This window comes from Pan troglodytes, chromosome 1 (assembly GCF_028858775.2).
Source record: "Pan troglodytes isolate AG18354 chromosome 1, NHGRI_mPanTro3-v2.0_pri, whole genome shotgun sequence".
Taxonomy (NCBI): domain Eukaryota; kingdom Metazoa; phylum Chordata; class Mammalia; order Primates; family Hominidae; genus Pan; species Pan troglodytes.
The window spans coordinates 51,904,186-51,925,254 of record NC_072398.2 but is presented as its reverse complement, the minus strand read 5'-3'; the positions used below and the strand labels follow the sequence as shown (position 1 = coordinate 51,925,254).

Below are 21,069 nucleotides of genomic sequence, written 5' to 3'. Positions count from 1 at the left end.
CTAGTGCTCCTTGTTCTGCCTCTCCCTCAACCCAGTTCCGAGGTACCTAATACTGCCATTTCCTACACATTTATAGATTCTGTGATGTAAACTACGTTCTCACATCTCTCCATTTCCACTTTGGGGTTTGTCTTTCTTAGATCTGCTAAGTCAATTACCACTGATCCATCTGTTTTATAGCTTCCAAACCTGTGTCATTCATGTTACATTTCTGTTCTCCCTATCTTTGTAGCTTATTCTTTTTAAAAAACAAACAAAAACCCTTAATCTAGTTTTAGTGGGGTTTCAGAAAGACATAAAATATGTACATTAAATCATCCATCTAAAACCTGCAAATCTTGAATCCATGTCATCTTCCATAACATTTGTGTAATTCCTTTTTCCCTTATATTTCAAACTAAAGCACAATTCATGCATTTTGTGTCTTATGTTACCCTAATTCCTATAAATCATATTCATTGATTATTTCTACATAATAGTACTAGGATTTTTGTGGGTGTGCAGATAATTCTTCACCTTTCTCGTACTGATTTTCCACAGATAAAGCAAGTCCATTTTCTCTTTCCACCATGAGTACATTCTATATGACGTTTCAAATTTCCAGTGTCGTTAAACTGGCGACCACATATATCACATGGAAAAGGACCTAAAAAGGAAAAAAAAAAAGTGTGCATTTAAAGTTTAAAGAGGAGATACTAAGTTAAATTTAATAGGTATGCTGTAAGTTCATGCCTATCCTATTGGTGCATATGTCATAATACACTGCAATTTCTCTTCTAGGTTATTTATTCCTAGAATAACATTTCCATATCCCTATAACCAAGTATAAGGCTCAGCATCTAACAAACAGAATGAATGCTGAACAAACTAATGAGTTAACAAATTGAAATGGCCAATTCCTGGTTTGAAATCAGACTGGAACAAAGTAGAAATGGCTGCATACTAAAGTTTTTGGGAAAGTGGGTAATAAAAAACTTTGGAAGAATGAATGGAGACTTAAGAGAGTTTATAGTTTGGAAATATTTCTATTTGGTGGTACAAAATTAAGCCCAGGCCTCTCATAGTAATACTGACATTAGTTGGATACTGAATTTCACTATGATTTTACCAAATAAAAAACCGGAGACAAGACAGTGTTCTACTGACTGACAAAATATAAGAAGGACAAAGAATGCATAAAAAAGAAGTTTAGTAAATATAGCTCAAAGAAGCTATATATTTGCAAGAAGATGTCTCAGTATATGGAAGGACAAACTGAAGAAAGAATTCTAATGAATTAATCATAATAGCACAATGGAAAGAAAATAGAATTAAGATGCTGAAATTCAGAAACGTAACTATAAGCAAAATTGCTTGGTAGCCACAGTAGCTCTGGGTAAATTTCAATGTGTTTTACACATTAGAAATGAGAGATGACCTCAAAATGTACATTGTATTAAGTATCTTTAATGGATTCTCATTTAAAACCTCTAATATTTCATTTTTCATGGGATCTAAATATTTTACTCATTTATTAACTCATTCAACAAGTATTTATTTATTCTTAATTCACATCAAGCACTGTGTTAAGTATTATGAAAAATCTCTCCACCTCCTCTGAACCAAAAAAAGGCTCTAAGAAATTGAGAAAACGAAAGTCAGTATTTACATAGCTGAAAAAAAAAGGTGAAGTAAATACACGTGCCAAAATAAGGTTATTATGCAAAATGTGTGGTTAGTCAAAGAATGAAATATCTACTAGTAAAACTTTTTATAAAATATGACTATCTGTATAGCTGGCGGCTTCAGCTGGGCAAAGGAAGAAATGAAGCATTCTCTTTAATGTTCAGTTACTTATCAGGATTCTTCAAAGAAAATAACAACTGCATTTTTTTCCTATACTGGATATCCAGTTTTGCATGCAGCTAAACCTATTTTAAACAACCTCCTGGGCTCAAGCAATCCTTCCACTTCAGCCTCCCCTCTTTTATTTATTTATTTTTTCTATATAGACAGTATCTCACTAGGTTGCCCAGGCTGGTCTCAAACTCCTGGGCTCAAGTGATCCTCCCACCTGTCTCCCAAAGTGCTGAGATTACAGACGTGAGTCACCATGCCTGGCCAAGTTCTGACTTTTAAAAGCCAAACTACAACTTTTGCACATATATATTCATATATATTAAAAATTCTTCTCCTTTAACTGTTCAGATTGCATTAAATACATATCTTTCCCTCTGATTTAACAGAATATATATTCCTAATGTAGACAGTATGAGTATTGCTTTGAATAATCTAAAGCAGTCATTATCAAAATGTGATATCTAGACCATTTGCACCAGCACTACCTGGGAACTTGTGCAAATTGCAAACTGTACAAGTTCCAAATGCAAATACAAATTTGGGGCCATACGCCAGACCTATCTGAGTCAGACACTCTGGGAAATCTGTTTTAATAAGGTCTCCAGGTGCTTGTGATATATACCAAACTGCATGAAGCACTTATCTGAAGTGTACAGTGATTCAAGGGAACAGAAACATAGAGATGGAATGCAAAAGAAGCTCTCTCTCTCTATATATAATATTTCTTTGAGTATTTTATATATGCATGTATACATATATGTATACATATGTATACACACACAAATACAGAAAATACTTATAACAATACTCTATTTGGTTTATTAATAATAGTGGCCCAAAATGCAAAGCTACTATGTCACAAGCCATATTTCTCAAAGGTCTTGGAAAGACTGAAAACTATAATACTAGAAATGACAATACATTCAGAGAAAGAGAATGAAAACTATGCCTGGCTCTACATTTGGCACTTATACAGTACCTCATATAATCCTCACAACAGTATCTAAGAAGTAAGTATTAACTTCATTTTAACAAATGAGGAAACTGGAAGTCTGAGAGGCTGTTCCAGATCACCTAGTAAGTGGCTAAGTCAGACTCAGAAAACAAGGCTGGCTAGAAAGTCTTCTACTTCCACTTCTACATCATGCCACACCTATTAAACTTTTTCTTCTAGTAAATGTCAACCTAACCCAGTAAATGTCAACTCTTATTAAAAATCATACAAATTACCTAATCAGTTGTAAAATATTTGTGGGTGTACAGTAGTAAAATGTAATGATTTATTTACTAGTTAGATTACCTATTGCGCCGTAATTTAATTTGGCAGAAATAGTATCCCCAGATCCTAACACAGAGCCGATCATACATTTAGCAGTTGTTCCATAAATATTTACTATTTTGAATGTCGAATGTACTTTCCTTGTATATTTTCCGCCATGAACATTAGATAGCAGGGTAGCTAAGCCTTACTGCCTAACATTTCTGGAACACCTCTCATTATTGGTATGCTGCAGCATGATAGAAGAATCTCTTAACAAGTCATAAAAATCTTCCAGTTCAACCACTTCTGAAGAATGCCCTCTTCACCAGCTCTAACAGTTAGTAAGGTAAGTTCAGCATATGCTTGTATACTTGTATAATTTCACTGATGGGAAAGTGACTATTGTGTAAGACAAGTTACTTTAGTTTGTAAGTTCCAACACTTAAAAAGTTATTATAGTTCCCTCTGATGTTTCTACAAGGTAGGACCAAAAAGATTACCTAAAATTTTCAAATCAAAAAGAAGGAAGTGCACCAATTCTCCAATAAAAACTACTTTTTCTGGAACTAAACTCTAAAGAAATTTCTCCCATGAAACAGAATCATGAACATGTCAACTACAGTTTGGTAACTATAAAGACTGTTTCTACATGATGGCTTCTTAGAAGTGCTGAAACTGAATACTATGAAAGAACAACTTAGTAAAGGCAATTTGGAGAGATTAAGCTTCAGGTAAATAATCTTCCAACATATACTAGTCTTATATACTAGACTCACAAAGATTAAGAATCCCTTGTTGCGCAATAGTGCCTTGAAAGTATTTGAAGACAGCTGCTCTATCTTCCTTTCCCAGACAAAAAATTTCAAGGACCATGTTTTTCACATGATAAGATTTCAAGACTCTACATCACCAAAATTACCCATCTCTAAAATATATATTTGTCAATATCCATCTTAAATGTGGTATACAGAAATGAATGCAATTTTCCAGATCAATTCAAAATCAGACTATTATTTCCCTAATTCTGAAAAATACACTTTTATTAATATAGTTTAAAACTACATTTGTTTTGTAAATCATATCACATTATTGGTTCACACTGTGTCCAAAAAGCCTCTGCCTTTAAGATCATCTGTAAAGTGAGTAGTTTGGATGATAAACTATTTTATAGTTCTTAAAGACTTAATGACTAAAAGTCAGATCACTTCCTTAAGTTTACAACTATTTATTTATTTATTTATTTATTTATTTATTTATTTATATTTTTGAGACAGAATTTCGCTCTTGTTGCCCAGGCAGGAGTGCAATAGCGCGATCTTGACTCACCACAACCTCCGCCTCTTGGGTTCAAGCTATTCTCCTGCCTCAGCCTCCTGAGTAGCTGGGATTACAGGCGTCCGCCACCACGCCCAGCTAATTTTGTATTTTTAGTAGAGTCAAGGTTTCTCCATGTTGGTCAGGCTAGTCTCGAACTCCCGACCTCAGGTGATCTGCCAGCTTTGGCCTCCCAAAGTGCTGGCATTACAGGCGTGAGTCACCGCACACAGCCTAACTTTGTATTTATTCTTAATTAATTTTAACTTAATTTGTTTTGACCTATTGTACAGCATACAGATTTTTTAAATATGTTTATTTTCTGGTATACTAAATACCCTTGATAGCTTTATGACATCTATAAATTTCATAAGCAATGAAGTATATATTTTTATCTAAGTTGTTAATAAAAGTAATGAACTGAACATGGAGAGGACCTCTACCTGGAATGACAAAATTCATTAGTGGGATTAACAATCATAAATTTACCAAAGTATACCACCATCTAGACCACAACTCTCCACCTTGGCCATAAGCATTAGGGAGGTAATTCATTAAATACTATAGCGCATTCCAAATATACTAAGTTTATTCTACTCCTTGAAAAATTATCTTTTTCCAAAACAAGAATGTCTCATTCTAAGCACTCACAAACCTATGCAACATCAACTATGAATAAATGCACAGTTTATGCCCACTGGCACATTTGTCACCAAAAAAAAACAAACTAAAAAAACCCCCCAACACACACAAAAAAACACATTTACACATCTCCAAGAACTGTGACATATACAGTACTCCTTTCAATTTATATGACTTTCTTTGCCTAAGCCAATACTCAAGGTTCACCAAGAGTAGTTCAACAATCCCCCAAAATGAAATATTTAGGTATAAATCTAACAACATAGGTACGAGATCTATATGAGAAAACTACAAAACTCAGATGAAAGAAATCAAAGAAAAACGAAATAAATGAAGAGATATCCCATGTTCATGGAAAGAAAGACTCAACTTCACAACATGATCTATACATTCAATGCAATCCCAATCAAAATCCCAGAAAGTCATTTTGTGGATATCAACAAACTGATTCTAAAGTTAATATGTAAAGGCAAAAGATCCAGAAGAGCCAACACAACACTGAAGGAGAAAAATAAGGTTGGAGGGCTGACATTACTTGGCTTTAAATCTTACTATAAAGTTACAGTAATCAAGACAGTGTAGTATTGGCAAAAATAAAAAATAAAAAAAATAGATCAACAGAACAGAATACAGAGCCCAGAAACAGACCTACATAAATATGGTCAACTAATCTTTCACAAAGAAGCAGAGTCAATACAATATAGTAAAGATAGTCTTTTTAAGAAATGGTCCTAGTACAAATGGATATCCACAGACAAAAAAAAAAAAATACATCTAGACACAGACCTTACATCCTTTGCAAAAGTGAACTCAAAATGAATCACAAAAATGTAGATGACCTTAGGTTTGGCAATGACTTCGCACAATCCATCAAAGAAACAATGGATAAATTGGACTTAATTAAAATTTTCCTCTGTCACAGAAACTGTCAAGATGATGAAAAGTCACAGATGAAAGGAAATACTTGAAAAGAAATATCTGATAAGTGTTATCCAAAATATACAAAGAACTCTCAAAACTCAACAATAAGTAAGCAACTTGATTAAAAAATGGGCCAGCCAGGCATGGTGGCTCATGCCTGTAATCCCAGCACTTTGGGAGGCCGAGGCGGGTGGGTCACCTGAGGTCAGGAGTTCGAGACCAGCCTGAGTAACCTGGTGAAACCCCGTCTCTATTAAAAATACAAAAAACTTAGCTGGACGTGGTGGCAGGCACCTGTAATCCCAGCTACTCTGGAGGCTGAGGCAGGAGAATCACTTGAACCTGGGAGGTGGAGGTTGCAGTAAGCCAAGATTGCGCCATTACACTCCAGCCTGGGCAACAGAGCAAGACTCTGTCACAAAAAAACAAACAAAAAAACAAAAAAACAAAAAAAAATTGGGCCAAAGACCGAACAGACACCACACCAAAGATATACAGATGGTAAATAAACATGAAAAGATGCTCCACATTATATGCATCAGGAAAATGCAAATCAATGCAATGAGATACCACTACAAACCTATTACAATGGCCAAAATTTGGAACACAGAAAACACCAAATGCTGGCAAGAACATGAAGTGACAGACATTCTCATGGGAATGTAAAATGATACAACTACTTTGGAAGACAATTTGACAGTTTCTTACAAACTAATTATACTCTTACCATCTGATCCAGCCCGTTTTCCAAGGTATTTAACCAAAGGAATTGAAAATCTAAGTCTACATAAAAGCCTACACAAAGATGTTTATAGCAATTTTATTTATAATTGCCAAAACTTGGAAGCAACCAAGATATCCTTCAGGGAGCAAATGGATAAACTGTGGTATATCCAGACAATGGAATAAAGTCCTCCCTAGGTATCCATGAGGGACTGGTTCCAGGATGGCCCAGGATACCAAAATCCATGGATGCTCCAGTCCGTTATCTAAGGTGGTGTAGTATTTACATGGAAACTATGCACATCATCCCATATACTTTAAATCATCTCTTGATTACTTAATACTAATACAATGGAAATGTGATGTAAATCCCTGTTATACTATATTTTAAAATGTGTATTATTTTTTATTGTTGTATTGTTATGTTTTGTTATTTTTTTTTAATATCTCCAATCCACAGTTGGCTGAATCCACAGACATGGCACTTATAGATATGGAGGGCCAATTGTATCATTTAGCACTATACTAAGTGGAAGAAGGCAACCTGAAAAGGCAACACAGTGTATGATTCCAACCATATGACATTCTGGAAAAGGTAAAACTATGGAGACAGTAAAAAGATCATCAAATAGTAGATGAGGTATCTAAAAAAAATGAACCAACAAACAAAATACAAAGGTCAGTGGTTGCCAGGGGTTGGTGTGGGAGACAGATGGAGAAGCACAGGGAAATTTCGGGGCAGTGAAACTACTCTGTATGATACTATAATGATACCCGTCATTACAGGTTTGTCTAAAACAACAGAAAATACAATACTAAGAGTGAACCCTAGTCTAAACTAGAGTCTTTGGGCGATTATGATGTATCAACGTAGGTTCTTCGATTGTAACAAATGAACCACTCTGGTGAAGAACTGCTGATAATGGGGGAGGCTGTGCATATGTGGAGGCAGAAGGCATATGGGAAATATCTATTCCTTCCTCTCAATTTTGCTGTGAACCTAAAACCACTCTTAAAAAGTCTTTTAGAAGAAAAAGAGTAATTCAGCTATAGAAGGCTCCTCCAGCATGATGTGATAATTAAAATTGTCATGACTGCCTTAAGAAAAAGTAACTTGCTTACCCAGATGGAACTTTTCTTGATGCTTTAACCGAGCAAACCGTGATTTAAAATGTTCTTCACAATAGGTACACTTAAAAGGTTTATCTTGAGAATGTAGAATCATATGTTCCTCCAAGTGTGGTCTTCGAGTAAAAGATTTCTTACAAATCTAAATTAAAATGCAAACAAAATGTTAAGAGAACCTGAATTAAAAATTGTAATATTAAGCTTGTAATGAGAAAAAAACCATATAAATTCAATAAAGAGACTTTTCTCCCAACAGAAAACTTACAAAAAGTAAAACTAAATTCTAATTGTGCAGAAAAAAATGCTCTAGAGGAAGTAAGGAATGATTTTAAATTAGTACTAAAGGTAGCTGAATTTCAACTCTTTACATTTCTAGTAGGGATACAGAATAATCATACTATCTTAATTCTAATCAGAATTTCTAAATCCATGAAATATATTGTTTTTTAGTCACTTATGTCAGGAATAAAAGGTTTTTTCAGTGTTGCCATATATTTGAATAAGAATCTGAATAAGAAGGCACAGAAAAATTATTTTAAAGTGTATCTCTTGAAGTGGTCAGTCTAAAAATTTGACATTCATCAGGTTTTTAAAAAGAGGTAGGCTGCTATAGTAACAGCACCAACAATAATGACATAGCACATATTATATATACCAGGCACAACGCTAAGTAATTCATGGATTATTTTTCTTGATTCTCACAATAATTCTGTGAGATAGATGCAACTGGCATTATTAACATTTTATAGCCAAGGATGATGAAACTTGGTAAGGGGAAGACACTATCTTATGCAGACTCAAATACTGTAATAAATAATTAACTTCAATTTCCAGAAGCTGAAATCAGAGAAATTGTGAGAAATTTGCTGTATATATAAATTGAATCTTGGATTAAAGAAGGCAAAAGTAACAGCTAGGGATGCCTTAAAAAAGATTCACCTAGGCTGGGCACAGGAGCTCACCCCTGTAATCCCGGGAAGCACTTTGGGAGGCCGAGACAGGTGGATCACTTGGGGTCAGAACTTCAAGATCGGCCTGGCCAACATAGTGAAACCCAATCATTACTAAAAATACAAAAATTAGTTGGGCGTGGTAGTGTGCACCTGTAGTCCCAGCTACTCGGGAGGCTGAGGCACAAGAATCACTTGAACCCAGGAGGAGGAGGTTGCAGCGAGCCAAGATCACACCACTGCACTCCAGCCTGGGTGACAAAGCGAGATTCCGTCTCAAAAAAAAAAAAAAAAAAATTAATGTAAATACTGAAAAAATAATTAGAGGTACTGTAGAATAAAGATGTCCATAAATACGATGGTACTCCTCCTGTTAAAAAATGGAATCTAATTCCCTTCTCTTTAAATCTACCCAGGTTGGAGTGATTTGTTTGGCCAAGAAAATGTGGTAGAAGTGATTTTCAGAGACTTCTGAGGCTATGCCATAAAGTCTAATAGTTTTTATCTAGGTTTCTTGGAACACATACTCACTCTTGGAACTTAGTTGCTATGCTAGAAAGAAGCTCAAGAAGCCTCAAAAAAAGACCGAAGTAGAGAAGAACTAAGGTTCCTGGTAAACAGTCCTTGCTGAGATTCTCGCCAAGAACAAACACCAAGTGACCTGTCACATGGGTGGGCCACTTTGTTTTTTTTGAGATGGAGTCTGGCTCTGTCGCCCAGGCTGGAGTGCAGTGGTGTGATCTTGGCTCACTGCAACCTCTGCCTCCCGAGTTCAAGTGATTCTCTTGCCTCAGTCTCCAGAGCAACTGGGATTACAGGCATGTGCCACCATGCCCAGCTAATTTTTTTTTATTTTTAGTAGAGATGGGGTTTTGCCATGTTGGCCAGATTGGTCTCGAACTCCTGACCTCAGGTGATCCACTCGCCTAGGCCTCCCAAAGTGCTAAGATTACAGGCATGAACCACCATACTCGGCCTTGAGTGAGCCACTCTGGAAGTGTTCCCAGACCAGACCAGACCATGCACTAGTTGAAAACAGCTGAGTGACTTCAGCTGACAACAAGCAGAACAGAAGAATTAACCTAGCAAATCCCTGCCCCAAATTTGGATTCCTAACACACAAAAGGGTGAGACATATCAAAATAGTTATTTAAGGCCACTAAGTTTTGAGATAGTTTATTATGTTAACACCACATACCCAGAAATGGGGGAGAAAGTCTAACATTTTATACTCTGTGCAACAGTAATGTCACAGTTTATATACATAACCATAAATACATGGTATGGTGATTATAATGAAAATAAAAACTAGGATTTCCACTGTTTAGGTCCATCATCTAAAAACTAACCTATACCAGGCTTAATTTACAAAATATATTAGAATAATTTTATATAAAAGGAAAATTCTAAAAGTGAGATAAGCTAAGTCACATTACTTTAAAACCTAATTACTTTACTTCCCCAAAAGACATTGCATTTACTTTGGTTTTCTAATTTGTTTTAATTAAAAACTCTTACATCACATTTCCAACTTTCACTCTTAGTCTTCTTAATGGAAATAAATTCTTGTGCATTTTCAGGATGAAATCTATCAGAGGAAAAGAAAAAGATTATTAGGAAAAGGTTATATTAGTTAAATCAATATTCCATGTGAATATGTTGACAGTAATTACCAGGATCAAGTACTGATTCCTTTCATAATGAGACAAGTAGGCATAGATGAGCTCTTTAAGAAGGTATCATTATCATTTTAATAAATGTATATGTATACCTAAGTTTATGCAGAAAAAATCAAATAAAAGTATAATCATCTTTTAAACACATTCAGGAACCTAGCTCTTTATAGATAAACTGAAAGGTAATATACCTGATTTTTTTAGTCCAGATTTCAGTAAATTTAATTTTTAGAGTTAAATATATAATACTCTATTAAATATTATTTATCTCACAAACTGTTACACATTAAAGACAATGTTGAGTATAAGAATAAATTTCTTGACCGGGCGTGGTGGCTCACACCTGTAATCCCAGCACTTTGGGAGGTCAAGGCGGGCAGATCACTTGAGCCTAGGAGTTTGAGACCAGCCTGGGCAATATAGTGAAACCCAGTCTCTACAAAAAATACAAAAATTAGCTGGGCATGGTGCACGCCTGTAGTTCCAGCTACTCAGGAGGCTGAAATGGGAGGATTGATCGAACCCAGGAGTTAGAGGTTGCAGTGAGCTGAGATTGTACCACTGCCCTCCAGCCTGGGCGACACAGTGAAGCCCTACTTCAAAAAAAAAAAAAAAAAGAGAAAGAAACTTATCAGAGTATAAAAACCACATATTTCTGAAGACAGACTTGCCAAAACCCAAGAAAGAAAACAGGATAATCAAAATACTGTATCTCAATGAATCTCCAATGAAAGAATTGGAGATAAGCACTTTATAGATGTTTTTAGCTTTCCACATATTTAAATTAAAAGGCACAATAAAGTATATTATGGAAGCAAGATAATACTTGCCTCTTAACATGCTTGGCTAAAGTCTTCTTGCTTGCATGAAGTTTATTACAATAAGGGCACTTGTGCTCCTTCTTATGAAATTCTGTTTCATTACTGTGCTTCTTTCTGTGAACAGTTAGGTTAGACTTTGTTGAATAGCGCTGGTGACAAATATCACACTCAAAGGGCTTCTCACCTGTGTGAACACGGGTGTGGCTCTCATATTTTCCTATAAAAAAAGAAAAATTAAAATTAAATTTAGTACATTTGCTATACTGTGATTGGAATTTGAGAGTGGAATAAAATCTCATGATTTAGCAAACTTATATACACATCCAAATCCACACACAAAACTAGAAAAAAGTTTACGTAAATTTCTACCTCTGATAAACCTAATGACTTACTATTTTGGGCTTACTGTTCAAAGTGTACTTTTCCTCAAAAACTTGAGTCATTAAAAAAAATTATTCATGATCACACATTTTAAAAATTAAGAGGTTTGATACATTTTCTGAAAACTGTTGGAAAATTCTCTGAAACTTAAATTTTTAAATGTATTTTTAAACTTAAAATTAACTTTTAGCAAAAGATCAATTCATCATTTAAGATTTATTATGTTCATATTTTCGGTATCTCTGTGGGTCCATACACCTGGATATGGATACTGGCTCTCTAAATAGAGGGTTACGTGACCTTGGACAAGTAACCTCTATATGCCTCAAATCTTCCTCATCTGAAAAACTGTGATAATAACAGAATTTACCTAATAGAACTGTTGTAATAATAAACAAATTCATACACATAATGCACTTACAACAGTGTCGAACACAGAAGTTATCAATTACTGTTGTCTATTATTATTACTGGGTAATCCGTGTACTGTGAATATGCACATCTAGTAATTTGAATTAGAAATTTTGAAATATATTTCCAAGCAAAAGGCAATAAAAATAGGAAAATAAATCAACATGAAAGGTAACTCTTAATTAAAAACTTAGCTTTGCTCTCTCCTGAAAAATAAATGTATAAATAAATTTTTCTTCAGGTGAAAACTAATGTGAAAGTATAGCATTTCAGTCATATACTTTAAAAAGGATACATCCTATGTATAACATGAAAATTATGAAAAATCCAAAATATTCCAAGGCCACTGAGGAAAGATATAATCATAATTATGTGTCTACCCAATAAAATAAAATAAATTCAATAATTTAGTAAATATATATACAACTGATTTTATTAAGCAAGTAATATCATATTTTCTAAAAATAATAAAAAAACTGAGGAAAGGAAACCAATGTATTTCCTTAAGGTAAGGGAAGGATGTTAATCACAAGCAAAGAAAACAGAAGTACAATGAAAAATTAGGTATTTAGGTGTAGAACATAGTAATGGTATATGCATATCTGATATGCATATAGTCAGAAAACTCAGTCAATATTTAGGCATCTCCTAAATTAGCTGCGCGATTTTAATCAAGCTAATAATTTAACCTCTCTTTACTTGAGTTAGTAACACTTCATGGGGTTGTGAGAAGTAAATACGTTAACAAATACACACAACAACACTTAAAACATCCTGGCACAGCCAGGCACGGTGGCTCATGCCTGTAATCTCAGCACTTTGGGAGGCCAAGGTGGGTGAACACTTGAGGTCATGAGTTTGAGACCAGCCTGGCCAGCATGGCAAAACCCCAACTCTACAAAAAAACAAAAACAAAAAAACAAAACAAAAAAAAAACCCAGCACATAGTAAGCACTAATAAATATTAACTGTCATCATTATTATCATACGGGTTACTAGTCATAATATGGACATGTAGGTATACCTAAAATATAAACATGGATACATCTGATTTATGAATATCTGTTATAACAAATCAAACTAGGGTTTCAGCTCTCTGATAACATTGGATACACTTGGCTCTTTCCCCTTGCCACTGCTAAAATTGCTTAGTATCTCAGTTCCCTCTCTGCTACTGCTAGAGTATACTCAACCATTTACACATACATGTACACATCCTACCACCACCACCTCCCCCGCTGTGTTCAAGGAATCAGACCAAATACTGGGAAAAGACAGAGGTCACTATATGGGTTTTTAAGTATTCCTTTATTGTGAAAGTTTTCACATTTCAGTTTTAACTCACCTTTTAAATTATGTAAATAATCATACTGATATTTAAAAAACTGTAAAATCAAAAGTATACAGTCTGATTTTTTAATAACTAAACTTGTAAGTGATTTTTGGAACAGGTCCATTTTTAACTGGGGATTGACTGTGCATGTTTAGCACAGATTCTCAAGATTGAAAGACAACTTATCAACCTCCTAATGCTTAAATCTTCTCATCTTTCTTTCTTTTTTTTTTGAGACGGAGTTTTGCTCTTGTCCAGGCTGGAGTGCACTGGCGCGATCTCAGCTCACTGCAACCTCTGTCTCCCAGGTTCAAGAGATTCTCCTGACTCAGCCTCCTGAGTAGCAGGGATTGCAGGGACATGCTACACGCCCAGCTAATTTTTTGTATTTTTAGTAGACACGGGGTTTCATCATATTGGTCAGGCTGGTCTCGAACTCCTGACCTCAGGTGATCCGTCCACCTCGGCCTCCCAAAGTGCTGGGATTACAGGCAGGAGCCACTGCGCCTGGACCTCATTTTTATTTCTAACAAAAGTAGCAGCATAATAAAAATCTTAAAGTATGAAAAATTTTTCAACAAATCATTTACTTGCTATGAAAATGTCTTTGCTGAAAAGATGTTAAATTAATAATTAGCAGCATTCTCCCTCTATTTAAAATTGAGAATTTCTTCTATGCATGCAAATAAAAATTAAGTTACTTATGGCTAAATACTGAAGTCATTGAAATGGCAGTTATATTAAAAATTAAAATCACTTTGACTAGTAAGCTTCCATTTCCCTACAGACCAGGAGAGATAAAGATTTAAGCAAGAAAAAAAAAAAAAAAGAAGAAGAAGGAAGTTTGGGAATTTAAACTGAAATAGCCAAATTTAGAAAAATCTCATGATTTTTTTAAAAACCATTTTAAATAAATTCAGCCAAATCAAGCAGACCAATGATAATACAGAAATTTGAGTAAGTAAAATAATTTTTTAGTTATTAATTCAAATTTTATGCACTTAGGCTTTGCATGGCCTGTTATTGCCATGGATTTGAATTTCTGAACAAGAACAGGAGAGACAACTTTTGACGGAATGCTGGACCCAGAAGAGCTAAGTAGATCTCTACAGACTAGTGGGAAAATATATGTTAATCTTCGATTTTCATGTTTAAATCATTTGGTAGGGTTTTTTCTTTGTTTTCGTTTTGTTTTGTTTTTTGCCAGGGGGAGGGCACTCCTCAGCACAAACAGGAAACATCTACAACTGTTTCTCTACTTTTATGGAGTGGGGCATTCAATAATAATGTATAAATCAAAATGTTCACTTAAAACTTATCAAAGTTTCAATTTCAAAAACAGTATTCCTTCACAGAATATTAAACTACACCCAAGCATTCCTGATCCTGAACAGAAAATACATAACATTTTATAACATAAGAAATTTTATCCACAGCATTTTTCTGAACTGAATCCCAATATGAATCATGTCTCAAATCAGAAGTCATAAATTAAAGATATTTTCACATGAACAAATTTGACTTTATACAGAGTTTACTCCCACATGGGTCATATAAAATTACCAATGTTAGATTTTGTATGCAGTTTTTACAAAGAGAAATATCACCAGATGAGTTCATTATATATCTGATATTGCTACATCTTAAAATGTACCTTGAAATATTCATATGTTACTCTAAAGAATATGTAATTAAAATACTTAGCCTTAGAGAGTTGTGCCATTGTTATAACCCTTTTCTATTAAGAACTAAGTGGAATATCTGCACGATGGACTAGTCACATTTTTTTTTAAAGGTATAAAACATGTTCTACCTCTAGAAGAGATTGTGAATTTAATCTAATGAAAGATTTTAGTTCTCTGTGGAAACAATAAAAAAGATGAATTATCCAAATTTTCTCTCTCACCCCATCTGTCATCTCCCTATTTTTGCCTGTTTATCCACTAGGTTTTTGGTATAAGGGGAAAGGTCAAAGGACTCTTATTTGCATGATAATTTGCTGAGAGGAAGACAGCCGGTAGCCTAAGGAAAAATATAACTGGAAGAAAGGATAAAAGATGCAAAGTAATGGAATCAAATTAGTAGATTACTTATTGTGGAACTAATGGTTCCAGCAGAAGGTCTCAAAGCTTATGCATCTCTCATAAACCCACCCCAAAGAAGCCAAGTTAGAAGCTTAAAGAAGGCTAATTGGCTTCTTACAAGCCCAAAGTCAAGCCAGATACCAACTTTTCAACTTAGTTCAAATAAACAAGTGCTTACTAAAAATTTATTTGAAATGACCTGAGATGTTACAAAGAATACTAGCCAAGAGTAAGATACATAACCTCCAGGCTCACAATCTAAGACAGATAAATACCCCAAAATCTGGGTGGCATTTTAAAATTCTACGAAAGGAATGTGGATGATATGAGAATAATGGGAAGGTGGCGCTCGAACTCCTGTGTTGTTATTTTTTTAAATAAACTGTACTTCTAATAATAAAGATGGTAAGAGAGGACACTTAAGACACATGGATCTTCTGCTACATATTCTTTTCATTCTACCCATCACCAGTCTACTTAGTCTACATTCAATGTATCATAACTCTCTGCTTTACTCTCATTCTACATCCCACTCCCAATGCCACTCATCTTCCAAGTCTAAGCTACATTATCATTCTGGTCCTTTGTTATATGCTCCTTCTTGTCTCTCTGGCTCTTTTTTCATCCCTTTTTCCAATTTCCTTCTCCACACTGAAGCCACCATGATCTTTCTAAAATTCTTATAGGCCATGGTTTCCTTTGTAAAATTCTTTTCAACAGTCCCTATCACCTACTGAATAAAGTCTAGTCTAGTTAAATTAGATTGTCCAAAGTATACACCTCTGTAGAACATACAAGACATACAAAATCTGACCACCACTTTCTTGCCCACCTTCATCTCCTGTTATTTTCACTATGCCTCCCTGACCACCCTGAAACCACTCACACTTGAGCAATTTCCAGAATACAACATACCTCAATGCCTTTGCACATGCTGGTCCTTCTGTCTTGTAAACTGTTCCCTATTCTTTGAGTCTCAGCTCAAATACTATCTGCTCTGAGACACTTCTCCTGATTTCCTTAGTCTTCTATACTTATCCTGATAAAATTATCTTTATTGTAACATGATTGTGTTTTTTCATGTACCCATTAAACTCTAAGGTTCTTGATGACAGAGAATATATCATTTCATATTTGTTTAATAATGTTTGGCAGCTTAGAGACAATAAATATGCTAGAACACCTACATTTTGTGCAATATTTTAAGTGATTCCCTAGAATTACCCCATTTAATCCTCATAATAACCTTTCCCTACCCCATGAGAAGGTACTATTAGCATCACATTAGCATCATCTCACTTTACTTATGATGAAACAAAAACACAGACAGGTTAAGTAACTCACCCAAGAACAGGATTCCAAAAAACCCAAGCAGTCTTATATTACTATAACTCAGGCTTTTTAACTAGCGATATATGAATAAGATATAGATAGATATAGATATAGATACACTAAGGTAATAGAGATGAGAAACTACTGGTGAAAAGCAAGCAGCAGGGCTAAACAAAAAAGAGGAATGGGTAGAAGAGTGACATAATGTAAAATACATTCAGAAAGGTCAGTCAGAAATAAACCTACAATGTGACCTACTGATTCCCACAATTACCTGGGCTGAACTTGGAAAAAAAGGAAGGGGAAGGGGAAGGGGACAGGAGGGAGAGAGGGAGGGAAGGAGGGAGGGAGGGAGGGAGGGAGCGAGGGAGGGAGGAAGGAAGGAAGGAAGGAGCAAAATGTCCTCCTCTTAGTAAATCAGCACCTCAATCTTGAGCAGTGTTTTCCCAAATTGTGCAGAAAACTCTAGTTTCCTAGGATGCTCAAAGAAGTACCTCCAAAGTATCTTGCGGTAAAATGATTTAAGGAAATACTGGGTTAAGCAAAATCAACAGGTTTCTTTACTAAAGAATTGGGCAGTTAAAACCGATTGTGAATTATGTAGTTCCCAATCTTACTTGAACACAGAAGCCTTCTCTTACATAGCATGTCACGGGACTAATGTTCAGTGGGACAGTTTGAGATATTTGTGTTGCACCTACAATACCATTTGTGAACTCATCCCTATTCACTCATCTCCAAGTCAAATTAAGACAATTAAGGCAGAATACAGGAAGCATGCACTAAGAGTACAAAGTCTAAGAAGTCTATCGGAAAGATGCAATGTTCTCAGGTACTTCAACCCAAAAGCTGTTCTCACCTCTATACATATCTTCACAGTATTTGTTTACAGTTCTACAACAGCATTTTATCCAGTCTAACTTTAACAACTTACTTGTATACATATGCTCTTGGAATTGTTACTGAAGAAGTTATTTTATTCATGTTTACACACAGCCTCAGTTAAAATATTAATAATTATTATATTAGATTGTCCAAAGTATTCTGATTCAGAGAGAAAATTATTCCAAAAAACATTATAAAAAGCAAAAAGCAGATACCACTGTTATGTCAGCGTATAATGCAACATCTTTTTACAGCAAATGATCACCAATTCCTTATAAAACCAATTTCCGCCTATATCAATAACATAAGTAAGTTAACACTGTAAGACATATGGGGATATATTAAACTGGGTACGTAATTTCTACCAGGTCAGATTGCACTAATTTTTTTTTATCATTATATGTGGTAGAATATATTTCACAATTTCATAACTTCAATTTACCTGGAAGCTTAATTGTTGCAACTGAAAAGTGTACATTAGAACAGTTCATCTCAGACACTTCCAAGAATTATCTTACCTAGCAAATATTAGACAACTTGAAATTAAACATGTACTGACATAAAACTTAAAGTGATAGACTACATTTCCTACAAATTCTTTTCTAAAAGAAAAAAAGTTGATGTATTCATTATTATAACAACCAAAGCTTCTTGGCCTTTTGGCTAAAGTCACATGTATAATATAACCAGAGTGCTACTAACTAGGATACTACCTAAAGTCTCTATCTACAGTATTAAATTACATTCATTTCAATTTTATCCTTCACCATAGTTTAATATAAAACATCTCCTTTCTATTAATTAGTGCTAGATACTGGAAAAGTGACAACATTTATAACTTATATATTACCATGCACGGGGAAAACAGTATACACATTATTAAATCTAATATAATCCACTTTTTTAATGAGTTAAAAATAGTATTTATCACTGGAATTAAACCGGCATATAAATCAAAGCTCTACATGATAATTATTGACACTCTGGAGTCTTTCATAGCAAATACATGATCTAATGATGTGTCACTCGGACATGAAGAAAAGTAAAGGCTAATATAAATACTTAAATTAATTCCTGAATCACAACTTTAAAGTAACAGGATAAACATTATTGAAAACCAAGGTATTCTCCCTACTTAAGCAGTCTTTTTAGAAGTTACTTTCCAAGTTTAGTTTTTATTTATCACCTTTAAAATATCCATGAAAAGTAAGTGATTAGAGATAGAAAACCAGTTTTCTTTTCTTACCTATTCGGTCAAATGTTTTATCACATTTAGGACACTGCAATATTTTTTTGTTGCTGTTCTGAATGACTACTGGAGTTAACCCCTCATGAACATTTCCTACAGAATCACCAGCCTCAGGTTCTTCTTCTGCATCATTATGATCCTTTTCACTTTGTTCTTCAATGTCAGAGTACTCATCTGACATCTCCTCCTCTAGCTCATCTTCTTCAGCATTATATTCACTTCCAGGGTCCTCAGAATCATTTCTATCTGACTTTTCCTTATCAAAATTTTCTTGATTCAAATTGTCTGACCCATCACCACTTTCCTGTTCATCATCACTGGTGTCATCAAACTTAACAGGGCACTTCCGATTCCTTTTTGATCTTCTTGCGGAGAAACTTCTCTCCAGCATTTTTAACCCATGTTTTTTCCCTAATAAAAGGGACCTATGGGTTTTAGCCAAATGATTCTCTAAAGACTTTTTATAACAAAAATGTCTACTACAGAATTTGCACTGATGATTATTTGATAGTCTTCCAGTTAATTCATTTAGTGTTTCTTCTGGTGATGACTTTTCAGTTAGCTCTGAATGAAAAGGGGCAACATTTTCGTTATTTAACAACTTCACTGCATCTATAATGTCCAAAAATTTTGCAGCCTCTAAAACAAGAGGTATTTCATATTTGTACACAAAAAATTCTGATGTGTAAAGAAATTCAAGCAAATGCTGAAAAACTGAATGTGTTACGTGATCCAGGGTGACAACATCAGTGCTTGGATTTTTGCTCAAACACGCATGAAAATAACTGCTGCCGACAGCAACGACTACTTTATGTGCACTAAATTCTTTTCCTTCCACTATGATAAGTAAATCACAAAAAGATGGTTGCTTCTGCCTATCATCATTTAAATATTTTAGCAAATTCTTATTATACTGCAAAGAACTTAAAAGCTTTCTCTGATCTGGAGAGGGAGGAAGTTCCTGGTAACAGTGAAGAGCTTCAGGAGTTGGTCTTCCTGCAGAATGAGTATAGGTCACTTGGTCACACTCCACTGCAACATTTCCTTCTGAAGAATCTTTATGATAGCCTAGATGGATCTTCTCAAGATTTGAAGTAACCTTTCTCCTCTTCTTCATTGCAGTACAGCAATTTCAGAACAAGAAACTTCATAAGTGTCTTAAGTGATTTATAAAGGAAAACTAGATTGTCTTGGATAACAGCTTCTGAAGGGGCGTGCCCAAGGGTTTCATGGTCTGCAAAAGAGTGAGAACCACGTAAAATAACTCCATGGCAAAGCAATGCTAAATCAGCCAACGGCAATCATCAACGAATTCTTTCTAATTATAACTGAATGATGATAAAATCACAGCTTACACTCATTCGTGGCAAAGATTTTGGGGCGGAGAACAAGGAGGGCCGGGTTTAGAAAAGGCAGCCAACAAAAGAATAATTTTAAAGGAACCCAGGCACACCTTCCAGGCCTGATTCACGAACAGGGTGAAAATACCCGGGCAGAAATGGGAGAGATCTTCCAAGATCGTTGACGGTGCGGGCTGAGGAGGCTGAAGTCGTGGTTTAGGGGTGCTGGGATGGTGACAATAAGGCCGTGGCGGCCGCGAGATACGAGTCTCTCCATTAACATGCTTTCCTCGGGCGGGCAAGGCACAGCTCTTCAGGAATAGAGAGCGTCCCTCAGCCAAAGCCACCCGGTGAGAGACGGCCCCAGGAGGGGCGCAGAGCAGAAGTGGGGTCAACCAGAGAGACGACTAAAGGAAGCAGAAGAGCTTTCCCAGGCCCTGGCAAGGCGGAGAATGCGCTTGTAGTCGGCGATCCCGCTACCCTTCCCACCCAGTTTCCCTGGGAAAACGCCCCACAGATCCATTACCGGGAACCCAAGGCTCCCCCGCTGGCTCCCAGCAGCTGAGCTCCACTCTGGGCGCGCTCGCTCCTGCGCCTACCCACTTCCGGGTTCAGCCCCCCCACCTCACCACCCCCTCCCCTCCCTCCGCTCCTTCCCCTCCCAGAGCTCCGCCGCCTCCGCAGCCACCGAACACGTCCACCGCTCGCGCAGCCTCCAAGCCCTCCTGAGAGACCGGCGCGCGGCCCTGCGCGAACGAGTGCGCATGTGCGCGCACGCC

At 35.7% G+C, this 21,069-nt stretch overlaps 1 protein-coding gene across 3 annotated transcripts in view; it reads right to left on the bottom strand.

Annotated features, from left to right (window-relative positions):
* Window positions 1–21,056, bottom strand: part of ZBTB41 (zinc finger and BTB domain containing 41) — a 50,054-nt gene extending 28,998 nt beyond the window's left edge. The window contains exons 1-6 of one of the 3 annotated variants that reach the window (XM_003949659.4): window positions 20,817–21,056; window positions 18,948–20,184; window positions 11,285–11,492; window positions 10,297–10,366; window positions 7,823–7,970; window positions 517–646 (exon numbers count right to left, since the gene is read on the bottom strand). In XM_003949659.4, coding sequence (XP_003949708.2) covers window positions 517–646; window positions 7,823–7,970; window positions 10,297–10,366; window positions 11,285–11,492; window positions 18,948–20,067 — 1,676 coding nt within the window. In that variant the 5' untranslated portion in view covers window positions 20,068–20,184; window positions 20,817–21,056. Of the gene's footprint in view, window positions 1–516; window positions 647–7,822; window positions 7,971–10,296; window positions 10,367–11,284; window positions 11,493–18,947; window positions 20,185–20,403 lie in introns of all 3 variants that reach the window. The other 2 variants (XM_016934872.3, XM_016934865.3) reach the window with 2 other exon arrangements.
* Between the last annotated feature and the right edge of the window lie 13 nt (window positions 21,057–21,069).